This window comes from Stylophora pistillata, chromosome 11, assembly GCF_964205215.1.
Source record: "Stylophora pistillata chromosome 11, jaStyPist1.2, whole genome shotgun sequence".
In the NCBI taxonomy this organism is placed as follows: domain Eukaryota; kingdom Metazoa; phylum Cnidaria; class Anthozoa; order Scleractinia; family Pocilloporidae; genus Stylophora; species Stylophora pistillata.
The window spans coordinates 3,777,770-3,801,957 of NC_142529.1; the positions used below are offsets into that span (position 1 = coordinate 3,777,770).

The 24,188-nt window shown below is 40.5% G+C and overlaps 5 protein-coding genes and 1 pseudogene across 8 annotated transcripts; 3 read left to right on the forward strand and 3 right to left on the reverse strand.

The window, feature by feature from the left end:
* The first annotated feature begins 889 nt into the window (after window positions 1-889).
* Window positions 890-2,633, forward strand: LOC111323110 (calcium homeostasis modulator protein 6-like). The gene has a single exon (XM_022926404.2). It carries the CDS (start codon window positions 942-944, stop codon window positions 1,761-1,763), a length of 822 nt encoding a protein of 273 aa, XP_022782139.1. The 5' UTR covers window positions 890-941; the 3' UTR covers window positions 1,764-2,633.
* On the forward strand, window positions 1,818-5,917 carry LOC111323116 (calcium homeostasis modulator protein 6-like). The gene has a single exon (XM_022926409.2). The coding sequence runs from the start codon at window positions 4,066-4,068 to the stop codon at window positions 5,134-5,136; it is 1,071 nt and encodes a 356-aa protein (XP_022782144.2). The 5' UTR covers window positions 1,818-4,065; the 3' UTR covers window positions 5,137-5,917.
* On the reverse strand, window positions 5,799-11,337 carry LOC111323117 (RAB7A-interacting MON1-CCZ1 complex subunit 1). The gene is made up of 8 exons (XM_022926411.2): window positions 11,204-11,337; window positions 11,004-11,076; window positions 10,305-10,362; window positions 9,913-10,006; window positions 9,462-9,517; window positions 8,202-8,333; window positions 7,675-7,795; window positions 5,799-6,701 (listed from the first exon to the last, which is right to left on the reverse strand). The coding sequence occupies exons 1-8, from the start codon at window positions 11,316-11,318 to the stop codon at window positions 6,433-6,435; spliced, it is 918 nt and encodes a 305-aa protein (XP_022782146.2). The 5' UTR covers window positions 11,319-11,337; the 3' UTR covers window positions 5,799-6,432.
* An 83-nt stretch (window positions 11,338-11,420) lies between these two features.
* On the forward strand, window positions 11,421-14,529 carry LOC111323115 (kelch-like protein 20). Its single transcript, XM_022926408.2, has 2 exons — window positions 11,421-12,077; window positions 13,070-14,529. The coding sequence occupies exons 1-2, from the start codon at window positions 11,421-11,423 to the stop codon at window positions 14,048-14,050; spliced, it is 1,638 nt and encodes a 545-aa protein (XP_022782143.2). The 3' UTR covers window positions 14,051-14,529.
* Window positions 14,530-14,714: 185 nt separating this feature from the next.
* LOC111323159 (ectonucleotide pyrophosphatase/phosphodiesterase family member 5-like) lies at window positions 14,715-17,644 on the reverse strand. Of its 3 annotated transcripts, none has more exons than XM_088738228.1 (2): window positions 17,527-17,644; window positions 14,715-16,383 (listed from the first exon to the last, which is right to left on the reverse strand). In XM_088738228.1, exon 2 carries the CDS (start codon window positions 16,326-16,328, stop codon window positions 15,018-15,020), a length of 1,311 nt encoding a protein of 436 aa, XP_088594354.1. In that variant the 5' UTR covers window positions 16,329-16,383; window positions 17,527-17,644; the 3' UTR covers window positions 14,715-15,017. The 3 variants fall into 3 exon arrangements, with proteins under 3 accessions (XP_088594354.1, XP_088594353.1, XP_088594352.1); XM_088738227.1 differs by lacking the exon at window positions 17,527-17,644 and adding an exon at window positions 16,721-17,056; XM_088738226.1 differs by lacking the exon at window positions 17,527-17,644 and having other exon boundaries at window positions 14,715-16,697.
* Window positions 17,645-17,729: 85 nt separating this feature from the next.
* On the reverse strand, window positions 17,730-24,160 carry LOC148719701 (bis(5'-adenosyl)-triphosphatase enpp4-like; annotated as a pseudogene). Its single transcript, XR_015993101.1, has 2 exons — window positions 20,933-24,160; window positions 17,730-18,357 (listed from the first exon to the last, which is right to left on the reverse strand). The product of XR_015993101.1 is annotated as a bis(5'-adenosyl)-triphosphatase enpp4-like (transcript).
* Window positions 24,161-24,188: the final 28 nt, after the last annotated feature.

Sequence of the window (24,188 nt, forward strand, 5' to 3'; positions counted from 1 at the left end):
CGAATTGACGTGACCAAGATCGATGAAGAATATATTCAATTGACTCCATTAACAGTGTTGGTAAAAGTACCAATGTTCGACCTTAAATATAGTGTTGCCTATGGACCAATTAATGCGGGACGATCCTGGGGCACATGTTTAAGTGTTGATTTTTGTCATTGAATATACAACCTAAAATCTAACCTTGCGACGCTAATAAGGGGCCCGCTAACGCACTTGCATGTAAAAACAAGTGGCTTAACATCTCCTGATGATCATTCCTGGGCGTGAGTGAACCACAAGCATAACAAGAACAGGCAGACATAATTGTCACGACAAAGGAGAGCTTAATTATTACAATTTCGACGCAAAACACTTCCACTGTAAGTCACTTCTCACTAGGAAACATTACAAACGTCCTTACTGATGAACACACAAAATTAGCCCAGCATTTTCCGTCTCTGTACCCATACACGGCTGAACGTTTTTACCCGAGACACAATCTAATCTCGAATTTTTTTCGATATTCTGGAAATAATTAGTGTTCACATGTAAAAGCCATTCCTCTCTTTGATTTCATAAAACAAGTATTCCCTACTATTGTGTAGAGGGAAAACTAGCATTTATGTATTATTTATGTAAATGAGTCTTCCGTTTTCACGTCATCGACGTGCAAAAGATTTTTTTTCATGTTTCGCCAAAACGCTCGCCAGTTAAATTGAGACAGGTTATGAAAACTAATACTGCAGGAGGACAACACAACGTACTGAGAACTACTTAAGAAACTAGACTCAACCTAACAAAGCCTGCTAATCTAACTGGCGGGTATGCAGCGGGTGGTAGTCGAGGAATTTTTGCATATGTCCAAAACACACAACCGTAAAATTACAACTAATAACAAGAGCAACTACAAACCACTTGTCTCTATTTATTCGGTTCTGTGTTAAACCGTTGGTTTAAGAATGGCGGAGCGCTTGGAAAGCGTCCAGGTAAACCCAAGTTTAAGCCAACTGATGACGGGCGGAATTTCTTCTCTGAAAGAAATTCTAAAAAAAGTGGAACTTCCCTTGCAAAACGCCTTCCTATCAGGACTTGTTTTGGGGTTGAAGGAGTTCTTGAACAAGTTGGTTTTCAAGTGCCCTGAACGCTACCATAGATTGTATAGCATGTTGTTTATATTTGTTCCAGTGGTGGCGTTCTTCTGTTTCGCGCTGATAATCTCAACGTCATTTTGGAAGATGGTAGCAGGGTGCTGTCGTCTTCCTACACATCTTCGTCGAGTTATCTGGCAACGCTCGAGAAGATTCGTGTACCTCAGCACCCTCCCTCCCATAGTGTGGCTTCTGTTTGCTCTATTTGATACGAAGTATTACGTCTGTGCAAAGCTGGGTTCACTGGAGGCTCGACTTAATAAAACTACGTCAGATGAATATCCTGAAATTTTAACCGAGTTCGAAGCTGCTAACACGGAGTCACAGGTCATTGGATTTATTCTGCTGTCGGTTACGATCCTTTTTGCGACGATTTTAATCTCCCTCGATCGATGTTTTTCCAGGTCCAATACGGGAATAAAAAATGAACAGGAATACGAGCATTATCTGGCCGAAGAAGAAATCAGGTTGTTCAACCAGAAGGTAAAACCTTTAGCAAAAGAACAAGCTAAAGTGCAAGTGGAAGCTTTGTTTGAGAAATACAAAGAGACAGGCGACAATGAAGAGATCATACGTCAGATATCAAAACACATAGCAGTAGATTTCCCTTGGGCGTCAACTTACCAAGCTTAACAATTAGAGTCATGCCAACTTCCGTTTTCGTGATATCGACCCAACAATCAGAAGCAACCTTTACCAAGGAAAACTGATTCAACGCAAAAACTTTCACCGCCATAAGACCACTCTTGTGAACGAGGCATCAAAATGAAACGCTCTATTTAAAGCTCCGCTAAAATTAACATTGACCTCTCACGGCTTTCGCAACTGTATCATGACATTTACCCAGCAATCAGTTTGCGTTCAATGCGACCCGTGTTCATGGACAACACTCCAATGCCCCTAAAAGACCACTTAATCAGGTTTCTCAAATTCTCACTCAAACATAACAAGTGATTGATCAGTGTAAGAGGAGCTAAACCAAATGAAAATATCTCTTTGGCTGGTTTTCGCCAAAGAAAGGTTTCCAGGGCAAGAAACATCACAATAATGGCAAATAACCACGCTTTTCTTTTTCGTCAACATTTCGAAAACAGTCAAGCTTTCAAACTATGCCTCATTTTCCATTTGATGACGTCTTGTCTGTGACGTTATGACGTTACATACGGTTCGTTCATAATAAGTTTCTTTTTCTTTTAAACATCGACAATTAGTGCATACCTCGAACATGCCTGAAACTCCGGTACTGTTTGAAGAGAGTCACAGCTGTTTTCTCTCTAATAGCCGAGAGAGGTGGATAGAAAAAACTGCCTCGCTGGTGTGATTATGGGGGAGAATAGCACGGAGAGCCTGGGAAGCATTTTTTATGTTCATACCATCGATATCACGCAAGAAAGGAACAATTGATTATTCTCAGCCGCCAGAAATAACAACTCAGACTGTGATTTTATTACAATGACATAACACACTTTCAATGACAAAAAAAAAAAAACTTACGGCCTTGAACTGAAATACCTCTCTCTTAATCGACATTATTTTCCTCCCAAACATATTAAGTGCTCTATGTGTCGTCAAGTACATTTTAATGAAAGCAACTGCTCATTAGTGGCGCGTATTTTCGGTTTCATGACATATTTTGTATACAGACTGTAATGACCCTTGATCCCCTCATTCAGACATCAATCACTGGTTATCTTTAGGTATTTGTTGGAAGCGAAAATAGGGAACTTACGCAACCAGGACGGCGACGGCAACGAGGGCGTGGAAAAACAAGAGATCTAATTGGCAGAACAATAGCTCAGCACGTGCGTTTTGAGACTTTGTACATTTCTTAGCCGTGCTATGCAAAACCATAACGTGAAATCGCCAAAACTTGCGTCTTTTGCGAACCGAAACCGCGACGGCAAATTATTTTAATTTCCATTTGGAACTCAACGCTACTTTTATACGTCATGCTAAAGTTGAACTGTGGCGCCGCCAGTAAGCTCCTGCAGCCATTTTTGAAATTCTAACTAAGAGTAGAAATTAATTTTTTTAATCGAAGTCTTCCTTGGCGTTGCCGTCCTGATTGCGTAAGGTCCCTAGTGTCTGCGGCGATCAAAAATCTTTCCCTCTATAGAGGCATAAGAGATAAGTTGCAAGAGGTCAATTGGCTTTATTTCGGGCCTTTCTGTCATTGTAATGACTGGTCTAAACTGGAAAAAATCAACAACAGATAGGATGATTTACAACCATAAACAAACTAATCAAATGGAGAAACGTAATTTAACTTTCTCAAGGGCTGCTTCAGCGTTGGAACCGCAGAACTTGCTCAAACAGTCTCTCGATAAAATATCGGGACCCAAACGATCCATTAAGATCACCGATCACTTCACGTGCACCTCCGCCAATGTAATCTATTGTATAACTTGCACTTATTGCAAAAAGATATACATCGGCGAAACAGGCAGACGACTAGGTGACCGATTCCGAGAACACCTTCGAGACGTGGAGAGGAATGACAAGGACACATCGAAACCAGTCGCTAGACATTTTAATTTACCTAATCATTCTAAGAGGAGTGAGGAAGGACAGAGACTTTCGTTTTCGTGTCATGGAAATTTCGACAGCTTGTCACCAAGGGTCATTCTGTGATTGTAGGGGTTGGGTGCGGCACCGTTTTCGTTCTTTGTTTTTTCCTGTTTCACATCCGGTTCAAACATGAACTGTAACCACTTAAACAAATCCTTGTCAAACTGGCTGAAACTGAAAGGTTTTCATTCTATTATACCAAAAAAAGACTGGGTTTTTTCCCCTGGTCGGCAAATTATATTTCAACTGAGATGCATGCAATATAAATCAACTTTCGCACGTTGTGTTCGCATTCACTGAGTTAACGTCTTCCTGCAGACAAAGCAGTTTCGTCTGAATCCTTAATTTGGCTGTCTTCTCAGATAACATGAACACCGTCCTCCCCAGTTTACAAGGACTATTTAAAAGGTCTCGTCGATCTCTGATGTACGGTTCAATAGCAGCTCTAACGATTGGTCTTGAGGGGTTCTTTGAAAGCATCGTGTTTAGCTGTCCTTGTGAAGGGCACTACGCTTACGGACTGGCCTTCTTGTGGGCGCCGGCCGTTCTTCTGTTCCTTATTGGAATATTGGTGGATAGAGATTTATGGGGCTATCCGAGAAGGAATTCTGTCGCAAAAAAGAAGACGAAGACTCTCACCCGCCGTTATCTCAAAGCGTTCTTAACGATACTTGACGTATTGGTGCGAGCATCCATCGCTCCGATCGCTTGGCTAGTTTTGTCCTTCCTACAGCACCAGTACTACACATGCGCTTATTTCGGTCCTTCTCTGACCAGTGAAGTCACTGCGAATAACACAATTGAAAAATGCTCTTCTACACTCGGCTTACGCACCAGGTTGCAAGAGGAGAACTACAAAACCCGTAGTCAAATAGCCGGATGGTCTCTGACGTTGGTAGCCATGTCTGTTCTCTTTCCCGCAATCTTTGTTCGCCGATGCCTTCAGAAAGGAAGACATCTTAAAATACCCAGTCTTAATTATTATCACCATGTTGAAGCCAAGGAAGCTTTGGAGCATTACCATAATGAAGCGAAAGAACTTGCCAAACAAAAAGCCAAGAAGGAGATAGACGAGTTGTTTAACAAGACAAAAAGGGAAGAATTAAACTCACGCCTTCAAAACATTGCTAAAGGAATTCAAGATAAATATGAGTGTTACTTTGCCATACCACCAGAGAGTCTCTCTTACACCTCTCCCTCGATTGCACTAGACGACCCTCCTCAATTTTCTCCACGTCCCTCCCCTGCTGTGGACCCCAGCCTTCTATCAGATGGATCTGAAGCGAAAAACGAAGAAGAAAAACAGGGTCTGTTGTCTGCTACCAACACACCGTGTTTATCCCCCACTTGTAAGGTGGCGTATGTAAGTTACAAAGGACAAACGAAGCCAGTGTTCAACAGACAAACCTTCAGCGATAGAAGCCGGAAGGAAACATAGAGTCCTTCGAATCCGTTCTTTGGAAAGTCACTCAACTCTTGGGGGAGAGGAAAGGGAACGTTGCGTGACATTCCTCCCTACGAGGGAGGATAAGAGTAAACATTGTCACCCATAATCCATTTCTCTTCCGGATGATGCAATCGATGACTCGAAACTTTCATGAACAACAGTTAACCGCTAAATTCCGAGAATCTAATTTCAATAGTGTAATACGCCTGTAAATAGCTACAGAACTGATGGAATGCACGGAAAGTGAAAGAAAGATACTCGACCGAAAGCTGTCGACATTTTTAAATTGTAACGACAACAGACCCGAGATAAACGTCTTTAAAATTGATCCTAAGGCAAAATGGAAAAATTCAAAAAAATTCTTCATTTTCCTTTCCATTCATCTTTGAATAAGTATATTTAGCGATAGTTCTAAAAAATCATGTAGTGTACAAAGGTATGATGTTGTTCTATAACTCTCTTACCTCTTTACTTTCAACTCTCCGTAATGTTTACCATGCATTTACTGTATTTTAAGTTGTAAGAATTTGGTTTTAAACCAAGCAATATTCCCAAGTTGATATTTTTTCTTTCATGTTGAAAGAATGAAAGGATAAATTTCCTTTTGTTAACTCCGAAGAGTTAAGCTTCAAGGGATTACGTAAGTAATGAAACAGAATTTAAATCGCTCTTTATTAACTATTCAGGAAAAGTTGTACTATTTACATCCTACAGTCAGGGTTTACACTTCGTTAATGAACCTAAATATTGTAATAAATTTCTTTTGCGTTCACCACTGTCATTCTGTAATACAAATTCTACAGATTAGTCACACAATCAACCTGGTCACACAATCCCACGGATTGTGTGACCAGTCGTGACACTGTTCTGACCCGTTTTCAACCAAATATTTTGAGTAGCACATTTCCTTTCATAACACGGGTCAGTTTTTTTTTACGTATGATAAAAGGAAGAGCTGAGACGCTGGTGACAGTTGAAATTGCAATTCGGGAATCTTTCAATTCTGCGTTGAAAGGAATCAGAGATTACCTTATTTTTCTTTTGCCAAAACGCTGTGTGATTGGAATAGAAAACCCTTGCCAAAAATCAACTAATAGCACAGAGAACTAAAAACCGCTGGCCTTTTGGTCACTTCAAGTTTTCCTGTTTCTTCTTTCATTACATCATTGTGAAATTTTCCCTTCATCTGTTTGGTTGTGGTGATAACTACTGTTTTAGTTTTACAACACTTAACCGAAACACGCCCTATGGCATCTCCTCATGGAAAAAAAATACTATTTCAAACGACTAACATTCAGGAAACTCAGCCAAAATCTGTTCAGCCCTTGAACAATCCCAGCCTCTTCCTTTGAAACACTCCTGTACAATGTTCACAAACTTTTGAAGAAATCGCCTTCCATTTGATACAGAATTAAAGTTCCCTGAACAGTTTTCATCCCCATCGCTCGACTCTTCCACAGACTGATCTGCAGATGTTTCCATTACAATCTTCCAGTGCCAATAGCACAGTTCACCAGAATACATAAGAGCAAGGAGGTGAGTATCACTAAAGATACCTGGGATGAAAACAAAAACCTGCCTTCAGCTGAAACTTCCAGACATTAACAAATGGTAAACACCACAGCGTACACTATTGAGTTATGGATGCACGCGGGAGGTTTGCTAAGCACGAAAGAAGCTAAGAGTCGCTCGAGGCTATCGCCTCGAGCGACTCTTACGCTTCTTTCGTGCTTAGCAAACCTCCCAAGTGCATCCATAACTCAATAGTGTACGCTGTGGTGTTTACCATTTGTTTTATAACATAACATTGATACATTTTAGCTAAAGAGTTCCCTTTTATTTAACAAATCTTACGCGACCAGAAAAAAACAAGCGCGTGCGGAAAAATAGTCTTTGCATTTGCTCTCGTCAGCAGCGTACACCCATGGGCAAATGGGGGAAGCTAAATTGACCAGTCAGGGCGCGCGCTTTACTTTGGTTATGTTGTAAATTATTTTAAGTTTGGGTTTTATTTCCATGTCAACAATAAAAGTGAAACCACAAATGCGCCAACCATCTTGACAGTAAGTTAAAAAATTGACCTCAGCCGTTCGCTGTTCGTATTGGGTGGCTCCTAAAGAAACCGTTTCGCATTGGTTGTTCTGAACAGAACAGTTTCATCGTTGACAAGTTTAAGGTCTGTTTAGATGAGAACAAGACTTTTCGGAGCTACCTAACGGGTTTTTGTTTTCTCGTGTTCTTCCCACAAACAAATGACCGCTTACTGTAGCTATCTGTACTTGCTTAGGCGAGATCGTTTTGAGACAAGATTGAATAACACTAAATTCTTCCAAATGTTTTAGTTCGAATATAAGATGCTTTATATGTTCGGGCGACTTCGTTGTGGTGGAGCTTACTTTCACATGGGGGGTGATTACGGTTTAAGAACTTTCTTTACCAGTTGTAGAAAAAGGCACACAGTAATTTCTTTAAAGCAAAGAAACTAAGACACCTGCTGGTACAATACAGTACATCGATTCAAAAGTTCACCTTTTTTCAAAAGCTGCATCATGTCTTCATTCTTTGCTGAAACATCTGTCACTGCATCCGTCATCAGTGGTGAACGAACACATAACATTGCCTCCAGGTATTTGACACCTGATTCAGCACTCTGCAAGGGAGAAGACAGCAAGTAGATATTTGAGAGGAAACAAAATCTCTGTCTATTAAAAGTTTTGCCAACATAGTAGATAGGGATTTATCCATTTCATTGAGACATTTATTTAACATAAACGAGCATTCTCGCAACAGAATGACGAGAACACAAAACAAGAACGAGGTGCGAAGAACTCGTACCAGGCCCTTATCGGGCAAATCATAACTAGTGTCCAGGTTCCTCTCTAATTATAGCGTTCTGCTCTACTTAGATTAACAAGGAAGAGTGAGAGGACCAAAGGTTAACATATTGAGGCATGAGGTTTGTGCACTGAGTTGCCTTTGAGGAGAGAACTTTAAGTATTGATAAAAGCAAATAAACAAACAGACAACAAAACAAATAAAACAGTTTAAGATAATACCTGTCTAATAAGAGCTGTATCAAGCTGCCTTCTTAGCGGATCATTAAACAGTGTGTGGCAGTACATGTAGAATAGAGCCCCACGTCTCCAAAATAAGCATTCTAGTATGTCAGAGCCTAGAATTTGTCCAGACTGTGAGTGAATTAGAAGCAATACTCCTTAATAACTATATAAAGCACAATATTATGGACAAAGTTCTTAAGCCTTTCTACCAACTCATTTCACCACTTCATTCATTTCTACACATACCTACATTTTTATTACACGACTCGGGCAGTCAGAGGGCCAATAACTAAAAACAACCAATCAAAATGCTCTATTGCCGTTCAATATTCTCTCAGTATTGGACGGGGCACTGTCCCGAGTGGTCCCGAATGATACCGAACTTGTGTCCCTTTGAACTTCAGTCGTAGAATAAATCTCTTATTAACCAAGCTTGCTCGGGACCGTACTGGAAGAATATCGGCCCTTGGTCTTTTTTGTATGGACCAAGCGCAGCGAGGTCTGTACTGTCAAGACCTCGGGCCAATATTCTCCCAGTACGGCCCTAACGCTTGGTTAATAAGATATATATACTGGCCAGACCATACATTCAAATCAGACTTTATTGACTCCTCTATTTAACCGGACACCCAGCTTCCTAGTTCAAACTTCCTTGCTCTTGACATCCCTTTCTAAACTGGGTAGGACCAAAACCCTCATCTGTGTGGCACTTGTGAAGCAGTTACCTGTTAAAAGCAGTACACTCTACCTTCCCAACATCTTCAACCAATTCTCTTTCTCCTCGTCTAATCAGTGATTTCAACCACATACCTTCACTTCCATTTATGTTCACCTTAAACTCCACCCCATATGTGTATTATCCCTTCACCTTCCCCTTTCTTTCTTTACCCTTTTTACAGCTCATCCTCAGTGTAAAAACCTGTGAAGCTCACGGGTGATGTAAAACAAAGACAACAAAACATCATAAACAATAGTGTACAGCAAAACAATACCTCATGAAACAAAGAAAACCTCGTCAGGTTTTTACACCAAGGATGACCCCTTTTTACTCTCAAGATCTTCCTTGTAATTCTTACTGTCTGCTCTACAATTCTTATGATGCAAATTTAGAGAATTTGGTACTGGATCAACTACATGTAATAATCCCCCAAATTGATATTTTTCTTAATTCTCGTGGCTTGTCTACTTGATATTCTACTAAGGCTGTAATGAGAAAATTTGTCTGGATCACTCATGAATGATTCACTAAATACTTACTTTGTACTCTGATCCAAGCAGGTCTTTCACCAGCTCCTCAGGCTGGTCCAATTGGCCTTTAGAAGGAAAAAGAAACACTAAAATTTATCACACTTTTGCTGAGATTACAGAAATAATGATACATCTAAATCCATCATCATTCTCCCTCTCACCCACAGACTCTTTTTCCAACTTTTAGTGCCAGGAGTGACCACAAAGTAATTTTTCCTAACAATATCAAACATTAGTTAAGGAGAAAGTTGATGAGAAGAAAGAAAAAGAATCAGCTAAAAGAACAGTTTTGATTTAACACCAATTTCTCCAAGTTTGAGTTAAAATAAATGTATGGTGGACAGTAAGGAGAATATACTTTGAGATCTTTACATCTTGAAACCTAATCTCAATCCTTACCACTTCTCTCATTTTCCCTTAAAAAAAAAACAACATTTTTAACCCAAAAAAATTGCGATACCAATTAAATGCCTTATGTCTCCTTTACACTTGTCTTCTGGAAAATCTGCATTTACCAGTCTGCACTCCAGAACATATGTTTGATCAAGAAGAGCCTGAAATTAAATTTATTTACTAATTTTAAAATTTGATCCAAGCTCCATCTTTTAATGATGTTGTTTAGAAAGGTTTAAAAGGTGATCAAAAAATTTGATCACTAGAAGTTGAATATATTGATCTAAACTCATCGAATGTAAACATTACTGTACTTTCCTGGAATACCTTCATTATCAGTGTCATTTCTTCATTATTCATTTTCTAGTACTGTACATTATCTTTACTTCTTACCAAGGATGAGTGAAAATTAAGGTTGCACTGTCTAAAAATTAAAATCAGTGGTAAGTAGTAAAATACCTGTGAGTAATTCTGAAGAACTTTGAAAAGTACTGCCTTTTTGGTAGCTGCAGCTTGACTGTAATTTAAAACAATAATTAATTTTCCTTTCAGTGTACTTTCAATACTTCTATAAGGACAAAGTTGTGCTCTTAAAAGAATCTCTGCCTGCTCAAGGATTCTTGTCTCAGAAATTTCAGGTACCCAGCTATTCAAAGGTTTCATACAAGTTGCCAAAGGAAAATGGTTGCATGCCGTCCCCAGGTTCTGCTCTGGCACAACCCTGTAAATGGGTGTAGATACCAATTTCTAACTCAAAACCTGTATTAGGCGGACAGCATAATGAGGAATTTTACAATAATGTTTGTTTTCATTAAAAAAACACATTCTGATACTTGATTGTTGTTCTTTCTACCTGAGAATGCTATATAAAAGAATCCTGATTGCATATTCTCTTCGACTAGAGGTTTAAGAGCCAATCTACAATATGCAGTATTAAGCAGACCTCCTGTATTAAACAAACACAAGTGAGAGTCCCACCAGTGTCTGCTTTATACTAGTTTCACTGTAGATTTTACCTATTTCCCTAGTAAGTAAGTGAGTAAGAAACTAAGTAGGTAAGTAACTTAACTCTTTATCTAAAAAGAGTAGTACTAAATAACCGAAAGGCTAATAAACTTGTGGCCCTCGACACACCCTGAGTTTCATCATTATGCTTACCCTTTTTCCAGGAGTTGAAGACACATTTTACACTTGGCCTCTGCTTTGTCTAATAAATCTAACTCACCAGCGTCTGCAAATACAACATAAGTTTTATGGATTATGTCCCTGTTTGATGAAGGAAACATGAAAGGCTTCACGAATTATGCCTCGGATCGATGCGTGTTCCACGTTATGAACAAAACAGTGCGATTACTGACCCGATGTGCTCTGTCGGACTTTAAGGCATTCTTCATGAAGCGAATTGACTTTTCCTAAGAGAGTTAAGATGGCACGATCGACAGCTGACTCGCTCTCTGATGACTCATCCGCCATCTTTCTTTTCTTGATGAGCCTGAGAGTAAGCAGTCGACCTGTTGTTTATCGGTACGTCAAGTAAGATACCTGATTGTGTGTTGTCAATAACTTCATACCAATATGGCGGCCGTACAGGAATTTAGCGATCAGGTTTTACAAGTGATCGGCGATCACGAGAAAGATTCCTTCTCCGTCTTCCAGGAGATGAGGAAGCTCGATGAATTATGTGACATCACACTCAGTGTGAACAGAAGGGAAATACGTGCTCATCGAGTCGTTCTGGCAGCTTGTAGTTCGTACTTTCGTGCCATGTTGACCACGGGGTTTCTCGAGAGCAACTTAGGCACGATATCTCTGCAGGATTGCGACGAAAACGCCGTTGAGCAACTTGTAGACTTTCTGTACACTTGCAAAATGGATCTCAACGAATCAAACGTGGAGAATATCCTTGCAGTGGCGAGCTTATTTCAAATCCAGCTTGTAGTTCAGAAATGTGCAGATTTTCTGGGAACCCTCATCAGGATTGAAAACTGCCTCGGTATTCAATCGCTGGCGATGCAATATTCCTTGGGAAATCTAGAATTTAAAGTGAGGAGTTTCATCAGCTGGAATTTCTTAGAAGTGTCGCGGGAGAGTGAATTCGTACTGATTCCTCCTCAGCAACTCAGTAAGATCGTGGAAAGTGATCGGTTACATGTTAAGATGGAGGAAGACGTGTTTGAAGCTGTTATCAGATGGTATAAGCATGACAGGGAAGAGAGGAGGATAAAATATTCCGTAAGTCATGTTGTTAGATGTAACAATCAATTCTGTACGAAATTTCTGACGATCTCCAAACCCTTCTGTGACATTCTGTAGATTAGTCGAACGGAAATAGGGACGGCCCGAGAACAGGGAACCGTACTCACGATACTACTAATAAACAGTTTTTAACGTGGAGAAACACTTAGCTAGAAGCTAGTTTACAGGTTTTCCACCAAACAACTGAAACAAATAATTCAAATTGAAAATAACATTATTAAGAATCCCAATTCGGCCAGTTGGCTATATTACAAGCATGGCCGAGGATTTGAAACTCGGGGCTACCGTGAGTGGCCAGGGCGGGACTTGAACCCAGGGGCGGCGGATCGCAAGTCCGACACGCTGACCACTCGACCACTCTGCCTTCTTCGATGAAGGGCCTAAGAAGCCGTAGATTTTCCCCTCTCTCTCACAGTATTAAGAGACTTGGGGTTTCGCATTTCGTTAAGATACTGATCCAACTTAGGTGACCCTTCCAGAATTTCGACATGTTTCCTCGGCGATTTTCCGGTATACCCATTAATACCCCTGGGCGGAGACGGCCACTTGTCAGAGTTTTACGGAAGAACACATCATAACCCTTTCATCCCCAATATCTCATGAATAATTCTGCTTACTGTCTGCCAAACAATTCTTTTGTTGTTAGTTTGGAGAATTTGGTATTCGATCGACCAATAATCCCCTCCTAGATATTTTTCTTTACTCTCGTTATTTGTCTGTTTGATATTGTGTTCATATAGTAAGAAGAAATTCTGTCTGGGTCACTCCAGGAGGTAAAGAGACAATGACTCGGCCAGGGTTTGAATCTAAAGTACTTTATCCGTAGCTTTGTGTTTTAACCACTGCGCGTAAGCTTCTGCATTCTTAATAGAAGTCTTGTTTTTTATACTACTGCAATTCCTGACATTTCCTGTTTTATTTAACCCATCCCGTTGAGAGAATGACTTTGTCTCATTAATTTTCTGCAGGAGATTTTTGAGTTGGTTCGTTTTCCTTGCATGAGCAAAGAATATTTGGAAAAGGTTGTCTTGGCGGATGAGCTTATCCTAAGTGAAGACAATTGGAAGAAATTCGTAGAGGGTGCTATAGCTCTTTTGACTTCTCCACTGGGTAGCAAGAAGAGGGCAGTGACAAAACGAAAATCACCTAACGTACTGTACCTGATCGGTGAGTTGTCATGTCGGATTGAAACATTCGACCTAGAAAGTGGAAGCTGCTCGCCTGCTACTGGTATGGCACAAACTGCAGGATGTGCTGTGGCTGTCAACGAAGAACTGTATGTTGTACTGGGCGGAGGAACACGCATAGAAAAATACGACCCCAAGCTGAATGCTTGGGTCCAAGTTGGCAATGGAATCAAAGAGAGCGATTTTGACGTATGTGAGAGCATGGGCTCTATTTATGTGGTAGGCGGTGGAAAGCGCGCGAAAAGCTTCAACATTGACACGCGCGCATGGAGTAAACTTCCAAACATGAGCATGCGTAGAAGCTTTCACAGAACTGTTGGACTGCTAGGGAAGGTTTACGCTATTGGTGGAACTACACCCCCAGGGGACAAAACTGAAGCCTCGGTTGAATGTTTCAATCCTGCGAGTAACCGCTGGGAAGTGGTGGAGCCTATGAACACGGCACGCTTCAGACACGGGATTGCTGCGATGAAAAATAAAATTTATGTCGTTGGCGGATTTGATGCGCGAAAAAGTTGTCTAAAATCAGCAGAAGTGTTTGATCCAGTGGTAAATACTTGGAGTTTCATTGCTCCGATAAATCATCCGCACCGTGATTTCGGTGTGGGAGTCACTCACGATATGATTTTTGTCTTTGGAGGTTCAGGAGCAAATTGCATCGAGAGTTACGATAGGAATACTAATGAATGGAACGAAGTTGGGAGTCTGGCGACGAGGTGGAATACTTTCCGTTGTGTATCGTGCCCTTTGTTTCAATTTTAAAGAAAAATGTACTCACGGCCCTGTCCTGAAACGGTCGAACTTTGAATACTCAAAACAAAATCACTTGCAAAACTAAGTTTCAACGCTATCTCTTGCGATAAGTTACTGAAGTCCAAATACATTGTAAAAAAGTGATCCTAAAAAGTATTAGTTGTCATGTGATAGCACAATGAAGTTTAGATCAAACTTATACTGTTTGTGCATTTTTATATGATAGAATCTGTTTCCTGAGTGTAGTTTGCTTTGGTTTTTACTGTTATGTAAATGCCTATAATGTACATGTTCATGCCAATTAATTGTCTGTGGCAGTGACCAACTCGAAAGCTTAAGCTACTTTGGTCACTGCGCGCATTTTGCTTTTCACTACTTGTGTAATTTAGTTTGCCTATGTCTCTCCTTTTTATGTACTCTAGTGTAGAAATAATTATTTGTAAGTAGTGCAAAAAAATAAAGATTAAAGATCGAATGAGTCCTGGAAAGTGTTCGCTGAGCGATCTTAAACATGCGTAACTATGAAATTAGTATCGTTTCATTTCTTGCGTTAAAGCCCTTTATATAAATTCTTTCTTTTTCTCATATGGATTTAGAGGTTGGAAGAGTATTAAATTCTGTGACGGGTTTGTTTCATCATCCGTAAGTCGCCAGGATAGATCAGAAAAACCAATGACGAATCAGATTTATTACGCGAAACTGGCCTCAAGCACATTTATTATAAGTAAGCGATTCACGATTGGTTTGGAAAAGTGTTAGGCTAGTGCATTAGTGTCCGATGTGCAATACGTATCACAAACCGAGTCAATCCGTTAACAACGGCTTATAAACTTTAACACCCGTAAAACCCTCACGTGACATCTTTAACATTTAACAACAGCTGATATTGAATACTCACGTGCAGACTAAGTAGAACATTATTAAGCGCCCTAAGGGAACTGATCACGAGCAAATTGGTATGCTATTTTATATTGTTTCAATTGTTAACAACAGCGAAGGCCATAAAAAGTGTCACCAACACAAGCCTCAAGCAGAGATGATGCAGCACTTTTCCGGCAGTAGTGTGCCTCTCTTTTAGGACGGCTTTGACGTTTTCCATTGAGCCGTTGTTTGGATGCGGTTTTATTCCAAGAAGTTTGCTCATCAAGGGGTACAGATCCACGGTACTGAAAGGGTTCACCACCACACCTTCTCTGAAAGCGGGACCGCGGGCGTAGAATATTGAATAGCTTTTTGATTGGTCAGGTGGCCAGCCATGAGATCCTCGATCTTGCAGAGTATCGTTTCGAGAACGTGTAACCACCCAACCAACTTCAGTATCAATAAAGATCGGTGGAATTCGGCGATTATTCTTCCAATGATACGCATCTGGTATGTCCTCTTTTCTGTACACTTCACGGACATGAGGTATTGGATTACTTGTAAGGTTTTGGTAAATGATGTCTATCATTCCTGGCTTGGGCCAAATGTGCGCTGGTACAGATCCCGTATGTATCACTGTATAACTCGAGGGATCAATAAAATCATCCAAGTACACTCGGCGACTCGAGGGAGTGTCTTCAATTCCGTGATCGCTAACAACTATCAAGTTCACCTTTGGTAGAAAACTGCTTTCATTTAAACGCTTGAGTAAGTATCCAACGGCATTGGCATCAACATTTTCTACCATCTGCCTGTACTCCTGTGAGGACACCCCATGTGAGTGACCGACTGCGTCAGGCTGCTCGAAATAGAGAGCGATAAAATGCGGAGGTTTTTCCAGACTAAGCCATTCCACCGCCTTATCGACGCGCGCCGACCACGGACCTCTCAAATCGAACACACAGTGGACGTAGGGTAAACTTGAGTTAGGTGGAAGAGTTCTGTTTCTGTACTTTGGAAGGTCCTTAGAATCGATTGCACTGCAATCAATGCCGAAGCAGGTTTCCTTTTCGTAGTATGTGGGCTTGATGGAATAACTTGTTGTTGCAGGCCAAAAATACGATGCACTACGTCCTCCCTGTTTTTGTAGACTTAGCCATATTGGTTCTGATGCATTGTAAAACTTGGGATCAAAGTTAGAGCAGTCGTAACCGAAAATAAACTTTTCTTCATACAAAGGATCCCAAAATCTGTTGTCCACAATACCGTGACTTTCGGGGTACAGACCAGTGAGAATGGTGTGATGATTGGGCCAGGTAGAGGTGGGCATAACATTTTTTATGTATTCAGCTTTGACTCCTGTTTGTGCGATGAAGTTTAGATTAGTAGTTTGGGAAAGTTGACTCTTCAATACTCGCCAGTCCATTCCATCCAGTGATACTATTATTAGCGGAGGTTGATTATCCTTGACTTCAGCCGCACTATCATTTAAAACGAACAAAAGCCAGAGAAGCAGTGTCATGTTGGTAAGTAGGAACATGTTCATGTCTTACTTCATTCGTGATAACCGCCTCTAAATAAAATTGTGCTTATTGTTGCATGGAATATGCAGAAATTGTTGAATATTTTGTAGTTAATAGAGCGAACTGGGTTCGCTCTATTAACTATGAATATTTTTAACCCACAAATATTCAAGAGAAAATGATAACAAGATATTTGTCAGAAATAACTGGATTTTCTTAAAACTTGACCCACATGACCAAGTAATACAGAAAAAGCATGGTATTAAGTAAGAAATGGACAGAATAAGTACCCTACCAGTCTGTTTGTCAGGGGATAACCAATTAAATAGTGCTTATTTGAGCGTAAACAATACGCCCCACTCATAGAAAGTTGACGTCAAAATTATTCCGTTTTAACGCAAGGGAAGTGCGATGTCTTTGTTACAAAACTCTATTCTTCATACTTACGACTCTCTTAACGATAATAGATAATTAGTGCTTCGCGTAGGGTAAGTGTGATTTTTCTCCTTTTAGGAAAAAGAAACCGACCAGTTTATAAGTATCCATAGGAACGACTTATTGACTGGGTACCAATCCACTGAGAACGAAACGTCTGGGTTCGACTCGAAACCGTTCGAGGCGCTAATGATGATCATGTTCGATGTATAATGCACATCACTGACTGAGTAAGTTTCTAAATAAAAACTACTGCAAAATGATATGTTTTATGCTAATCAATGAAAAAGATATAGCACGAGAGATGACGTTTAAATCGAGCATGATGTAGCTAAGATTGCTATGGAAAAAGCTAAGAAGCATATAAAGGGATTAAAAAACACGATTTTTAATAGCGTTCCTTTGTTAAATAGGGGCTGCTGAACTGTAAACTAATGAAGTGTTACAGTCAAACTAAGTGAAGCGTACCCCTCAGGATTACAATAATGATTTGATTATTTGAATATTGAACCCGCCACAGGCAGCCCAAGCTCACTACTTGAAAAGCGGACGTGACTCTTACCGTGTTGCGCAACGTTTTATATTTATAAAGGTTTGCATGGGATGTTATCGGTTTGCCTTAAAAGAGAGAAAAAAATGTCTTGTTTTGAAATAAAATGGGCTTACCTTATTGCCTTGTTGTTTTCTTTGTTGATTCCTAGCGTCTCAGGCCATGTTGAAGCGTTTTCGGCGAGTTAGCGCCATGTTGGTGAACGTTGCGCAACACGGTAAGAGTCACGTCCGCTTTTCTAGTAGTAAGCTTGGGCCGTTTGGGCCGTTTCAAGAATGCAATAATGGATTGATTATTTGGATATTGAACTCGATAGCCGTATTCGTTTTGAAAAGGCGCGGATTATTGTTCAAATCAGAAGTCCATTTCTGATTGGATTATGCGAACACGTGATGATGGATCGGAACTCTTTCAACATGGCGTCAGACTTGGCGGAAAAGGTGAGTTCGAGTGTTGTGTAGAACTTCTTGTAATTGTTGTAAATGGAATGTTATCGAGAGCTTTTTCGCCTATTCACATCTTGACGAACTTGTAGAAATTCTTGTGTGTATTCATGGTCGAAAAAAATAGTTTACGGGCGAAGCCATCGCAAGACTTTTTTTATTTCGTTAATATTTGCGATAGACTGTTTTCGCAGTGTTTTTACAGTGCAGTTTGTTCATTTTCAGGATTCCTCGTCAAATAGAACAATCTTGTTGGACTTCAGAAATGGACTTCTAATTTGAACAATGATCCGCGCCTTTTCAAAACGGCTACGGCTATCGGGTTCAATATTCAAATAATCAATCCATTATTGCATTCGTGAAACGGCTAGCGGGTTCAATAATCAAATAATCAATTCATTATTGCATTCTTGAAACGACTGGCGGGTTCAATATCCAAATGATCAATTCATTAATGTAATCTTGAGGGGTACGCTTCACTTAGTTTGACTGTAAAGGCGATGTCTGCAACAAATAACAACAGCTGATTGTGCCCATGTGTTAACTAAATCGAACATTTTAAATAGTGGCTAATTAAGGAACTCAAATCTGAAACACTACTTCGTTTAAGGGCCGACCATTTAACTTTTGAGGGGGGGGGGGTCGGGGGGTGTGATTGATTTTTGGTTGTCAAGAATTGTTTTTTCTAGCAATCTGCTGCGTAGGATATTTTTTTTCTGTTACATTTGGGCTGCATGCAATTTTTTTCTTCCAGCAAGCGCTTGCAGGTAATTTTTTTTTCAAAATCACCCACCCCCCCCCCCAAGAGTTAAATGGTCGGCCCCTTCGCTGAACTAGTGCTCACACTCAATTGTTTTTTATTCGGGGACAACTTTTTCAAACAAACCAATGGCGTAGCCATGGGTGCCAAAATGGGACCTAGCTATGCCAATCTTTTTGTAGATTTTGTCGAATACCAATTTTTCAGCCGATACAACGGCCCCTGACCTGAACTCTACGGTCGCTACATTAACAAATGTATCGGCGCTACTTCCTCTACCAGAGAGGAGCTAACTCAATTTATAACCGCAGTCCATTCCTTTCACCCTGCTCTAAAATATACCTGGGGAATTTCCCACAATTATTTATCCTTTTTAGACATCAAAGTTTCAATTGAAGGCAACGGTTTATGCACCAGCGTGTATTACAAACCTACACACTCACATAGTTGTATTCACATCACTTGTTGTATTCATCTTTGCATGTATCTCACGTCAAGAATTCCATTCCCTTTTTATTTATTAAATTCGCCGAGAGGCGGGGACACCGCAACAGCTTGCGCCAATTACTGCGGGCTCAGTAAACCCACCCATCCCACCCCGGGGGAGGACATCCATCGCACAGTAATCTCGTGTGTGGGAAATTAACGTCTCCTACCCCCAACCCTGCAGGAGACGGGACCTCCATTTATTCGTCCCTATCCGAGAAGACTAGAATATCTAAGCATTTCTTTTTGTTATAGAAAGGTAGCAAATTCTTCTCAATTGTTTTGAGACCTTTGGTGTTGGTCCGCCGGGGCTCGAACCCTCGACGTCCCGCACAACAGTCCAGCGCACTATACATTAGGCTAACTGGGCGGCGGTTTATGTAGTGATGACTCTGATTTTTTTCACAAACCAGAGTCAATGTGCCAGTTTTTCGAAAAACGTGGGAACCCTGTTTCTGTCGTTCAAGCGGGTCACCACCGCGCCCAACTTATTGATCGACAGTCGGCACTACAAAAGGACAATCCTGACCGCACTCCATTTACTCTCACATTTCACCCTCACAGCCACTCAGTTAAATCCATTATTCTTAAAAACTTTAAACTACTTCAAAACGATCCAGAGACTGGTACTATTTTTCGCAACCTCCACTCGTTTCATTCAATCGCGAAAAAAACATAGGCAATTTTTTGCTCAGAAATTCATTCCAAACTAATGACCAACCCGGCACTTTTAAATGCGCTCGCACACCATGCAAAACTTGTCCGTTCATTCACAACGCTGAGAAAACATCGGGACCCAAACGGTCCATTAAGATTACTGATCACTTCACGTGCACCTCCGCCAACGTCATCTATTGCACAACTTGCACTTATTGCAAAAAGACATACATCGGCGAAACAGGAACACGACTAGGGTTGGCGTAGTGGTGAGGGTTGGCATAGTGGTGAGAGCGCTCGCCTTCCATCAATGTGTCCCGGGTTCGATTCCCGGACCCGGCGTCATAAGTGGATTGAGTTTGTTGGTTCTCTACTCTGCTCCGAGAGGTTTTTCTCCGGGTACTCCGGTTTTCTCCTCTCCTCAAAAACCATCATCATTTGAATTTATTTAATTTAGAGTTTATTTAGATTTACACACGACCTCATAAGCTGTTCAGCTTTAAACATTATCGTGTCTAAATAAAGGCATTATTATTATTATTATTATTATTATTATTACCTTCGCGATGTAGAAAGGAATGACAAGAACGCATCAAAACCAGTTGCTAGACACTTTACTTCAACCTAATCATTCTAAGCAGCAGCTGGCAATCTGCGGTCTTTCCTTAAATTTAGGCAGCTCGGAAAGCCGCAAAACTCTTGAACAAAAGTTTATCTTTCAAATCGGCACTCTTAATCCCATAGTTATCAATGAACGCTTTTATTCTACTAATTTATTCGTGTTTTTCTCGTCGCCATGTTCCCAACAATAGCGTAGCTCCACTTTCTGCATATAAACCCACACACAACTCACAATTCCTCCATTCGCTCTGACGAAGGGCCAACGCTCGAAACTTCAGCTTTTTAACTCTTTACGGTGGACAATTTACAATTTCAACTTAGTTGATATAACCAAATTACCTTGTTTCACCCATCGACGCAGCACCACAGTTTCTTTAGAAACTTACCCTCTTTATTTCTTAGGACAACTTAAGCACAAACAAGGAGTAGTGCCGTGAATACCAATCATGATTTGGCTCGGTTTAGGTTGGCATCCTAGTTATTATCAAGGAAATATAATTATGGCTTCGAGTGTTAATAATTGCAAAGGTCATAAGAAGTGTTACCAACACAAACCTCAAGCAATGGCGATGAAGAACTTTTCCAGCGGTGGTGCGCGCCTTTCTTAGGACAGCTTTGACGTTTTCCATGGAGCCATTATTTGGACGCGGGTTTATTCCAAGAAGTTTGCTCATCAGGGGGCACAGATCCACGGTATTGAAAGGGTTCACCACCACACCTTCCCTGAAAGCGGGACCACAGGCGTACAATATTGAGTAGCTTTTTGATTGGTCAGGTGGTCAGCCATGCCATCCTTGATCTTGCAGAGCATCGTTTCGAGAACGTGTAACCACCCAACCAACTTCAGTCTCGACGTAGATCGGTGGAATTCGGCGATTATTCTTCCAGTGGTACTCATCTGATATGTTCTCTTTTCTGTACACTTTCCGGACATGAAGTATTGAATTTCTTGTGAGGTTTTGATATATGATGTCTATCATTCCTGGTTAGGGCCAGATGTGTACCGGTACAGAGCCTGAATTGAACAAAGTGTAGTTCGAGGGATCGATGTAATCATCCAAGTACACTCGACGATTAGACGATGACTTATCCATTTCATGATAGCTAACCACTGTTAAGTTCAGTTTTTGCAGAAAACCACTTTCATTTAAAGGCTTGAGTAAGTATCCAACAACTTTTACATCAATATGTTTTATCATTTGCTTGTACTCGTTTGAGAAAGGTCCGTATGCGTGACCTGTATTATCGAGCTGTTTAAAACAGAGAGCGATGAAATGCGGAGGTTTTTTCGAACTAAGCCACTCCACCGCCTTATCAACACGTACAGACGACGCACCTCTTATGTCGAACGCACGTTGGACGTAAGGGGGAAAGCCTGGAAAAGTTCTGTTCCTAAACTTTGAAAGGTCCTTAGGATTGATTGCACTGCAGTTAATCAAACAAGTTTCTCTTTGGTAGTACGTGGGTTTGACTTGATAACTTGTTGTTGCAGGCCAAAAGTACGATGCACTACGTCCTCCTTGCTTTTGAAGACTCAGCCATATTGGCTCTGATGCATTGTAAAAGTTAGGATCAAAGTTTGAGCAGTCATAGCCGAAAATAAACTGTTCTCCGTGAACCGGATCCCAGAATACATTATCCACAAAATCGTGACTTTCTGGGTACAGACCAGAGAGGACACTTTGGTGATTGGGCCATGTAGAGGAAGGCATGACGTTTTTGATATAGTCGGCTTTGATTCTACTTTGTGCAATGAAGTTTAAATCGGTAGTAATAGAAAGTTGATCCTTTAATACTCGCCAATCCACTCCATCCAATGATAGCATAATCAAAGGAGGTTAACTATACTTGACTTCTAACATGCTGCCACACCATCATTTAAGGCGAACACGAAGAAGAGGAAACACAGTAACAACCGGTCAGTGTAAAACGCAGACTGCGGACTGCAGACCGGAAGTAAAATGCAGACTGAGGGTAAAATGCAGACTGCAGACTGCAGACTGCAGAACAGGGGTAAAATGCAGACTGAGGGTAAAATATTAATAATAAAAAACGAGTCTTAAGGATGAAGTAAAGAGTGTTCGCACACGTAAAATAATGTCCCGTCAGGACTCACAAAACACACAAAGGCCGCTTCATGTTATAACTTTTCGTGTTTGGATAGCCCACCGTCACCTTTCAGCAATATCAATTCACAAACCTCTTGATACATTGAAGTCGAGTACAAAGATTGAATGTCTTTCACAAACTATGCTCGATACCTACAAGTTTACCTTTCCTTATTGTTGTGCTGTCGTGCTTTGCTTGCGTTGTCTTCCAAACGTGTTTTGCTTGCCTTGTCTTCTAAGGCCATATGAAGAATTTGAATGCTGAAAGAGTTACTAGGTCCCAGACCTATTCGCGAAAGCACAGTTCAAAAATGGTCGACATGTAAACAAAGTAAGATGCATAGCATTACGATCAGTTAGGGCGCTTTTGGGAAACTTTGTTCAACAAAATGGGGAGTTCAAGAACTCGAAGTTCATAATATCTTTGACTAAAGCGAATAAACGCCTTTTGGTTTGAGTTTTCGAGATTTTGAAAAACAAATTACGGGTACGCGTGGGAATTAACACTCCCAAGTCTTCTTTTTAGTATTAATATTTTATTTTACCCTCAGTCTGCATTTTACCCCTGGTCTGCAGTCTGCAGTCTGCATTTTACTTCCGGTCTGCAGTCCGCAGTCTACGTTTTACACTGACCGCAGTAACAAGAAAGTTGACGTCTAACATCACGCGTCACAATAAAACGCACCTCTTATGAAGTGGTGCTCAGTCTTGCATGAAATATGCAAAAACTAGTGGGAAATTGTGACGCGCGAATAAACAAAGACTTTGGATTTGTTTACATTTGGCCTATTTCACCAAACAATTTGGAAGAGGCACCTGACCGCTGTCCGATGCCATACGGTAAAACTAACACGAGAGTGGTCAGACGAACGTAACTTGTGCCAATACCAGAACGTTTGCGAACCACAATTATCCCGTTACAGCAACAAAGCTTTTTTCTTTGCTCCCATACAAAATCCAGCAGTCAAAGGTATCGCGCTATCGAAATGGGAATGTAATTCTAATTATCTGCAATTGTTAAACAGACCCTCAAACTCAGTCTTAACAACCTAAACAACATGTACAGACGAAATAACGGTTACTTGACTGGTAGCTTACTAAAATCTGTTGTAAGTCGATAGAAATTGGAATCAAATGCAGGTTTATCCCGAGAAGACAGATATCAAAACAACTCGAAAAGACCCAAAGGGTTCTTATGGCAATCATTTTTTTATGTGTTCGAAAAAAATAAAAATGTTATTGACCTGCATAGGTCGGTCCGTATTGGGAAAAACTGTGCCCTCTGTCTTGAGTATCCAAGACCTCGGGCACAGTTTTTCCCAATACGGACCTCTGGCTAGTCAATAACATATATTTAACAATTATTCCACGAGCGCGCGTTGGATATGTGATATATAGATAGCCCACGAGGCGCGTAGCGCCGAGTTGGCTATAATCATCTCATATCCAACAAGCGCGAGTGGAATAATTGTTTTATTAAAAACGCCCCCAAGGAATTATTATTTTGTAAGAAGAAACCGGATTTTTTAGCTCCCTTTTGATTTTTAGCTGACGCGTACGCTTACCATATTTGTAGATTATGGTATCTTGGCTCATATACCATAATGGCTAAGCCATTAAAAAGTCTTGAATTGCATTATCCAATGATCCAGTTTTTAATAAATATATTTATGTTATATATATATATATATATATATATATAA

What these genes read in the sequence shown, in the direction of transcription:
- LOC111323110 (XM_022926404.2), top strand. Translation starts at nt 942, where the DNA reads ATGGCGGAGCGCTTGGAAAGCGTCCAGGTAAACCCAAGTTTAAGCCAA.
- LOC111323116 (XM_022926409.2), top strand. Translation starts at nt 4,066, where the DNA reads ATGAACACCGTCCTCCCCAGTTTACAAGGACTATTTAAAAGGTCTCGT.
- LOC111323117 (XM_022926411.2), bottom strand. Translation starts at nt 11,318, where the DNA reads ATGGCGGATGAGTCATCAGAGAGCGAGTCAGCTGTCGATCGTGCCATC. An exon ending in CTTCAACTCCTGGAAAAAGG is followed by an intron (nt 10,363 to 11,003) that starts GTAAGCATAATG and finishes TTTAAATTACAG; the next exon opens with TCAAGCTGCAGCTACCAAAA. An exon ending in AGACATAAGGCATTTAATTG is followed by an intron (nt 9,518 to 9,912) that starts GTATCGCAATTT and finishes TTCCTTCTAAAG; the next exon opens with GCCAATTGGACCAGCCTGAG.
- LOC111323115 (XM_022926408.2), top strand. Translation starts at nt 11,421, where the DNA reads ATGGCGGCCGTACAGGAATTTAGCGATCAGGTTTTACAAGTGATCGGC. An exon ending in AGAGGAGGATAAAATATTCC is followed by an intron (nt 12,078 to 13,069) that starts GTAAGTCATGTT and finishes AATTTTCTGCAG; the next exon opens with GAGATTTTTGAGTTGGTTCG.
- LOC111323159 (XM_088738226.1), bottom strand. Translation starts at nt 16,448, where the DNA reads ATGAACATGTTCCTACTTACCAACATGACACTGCTTCTCTGGCTTTTG.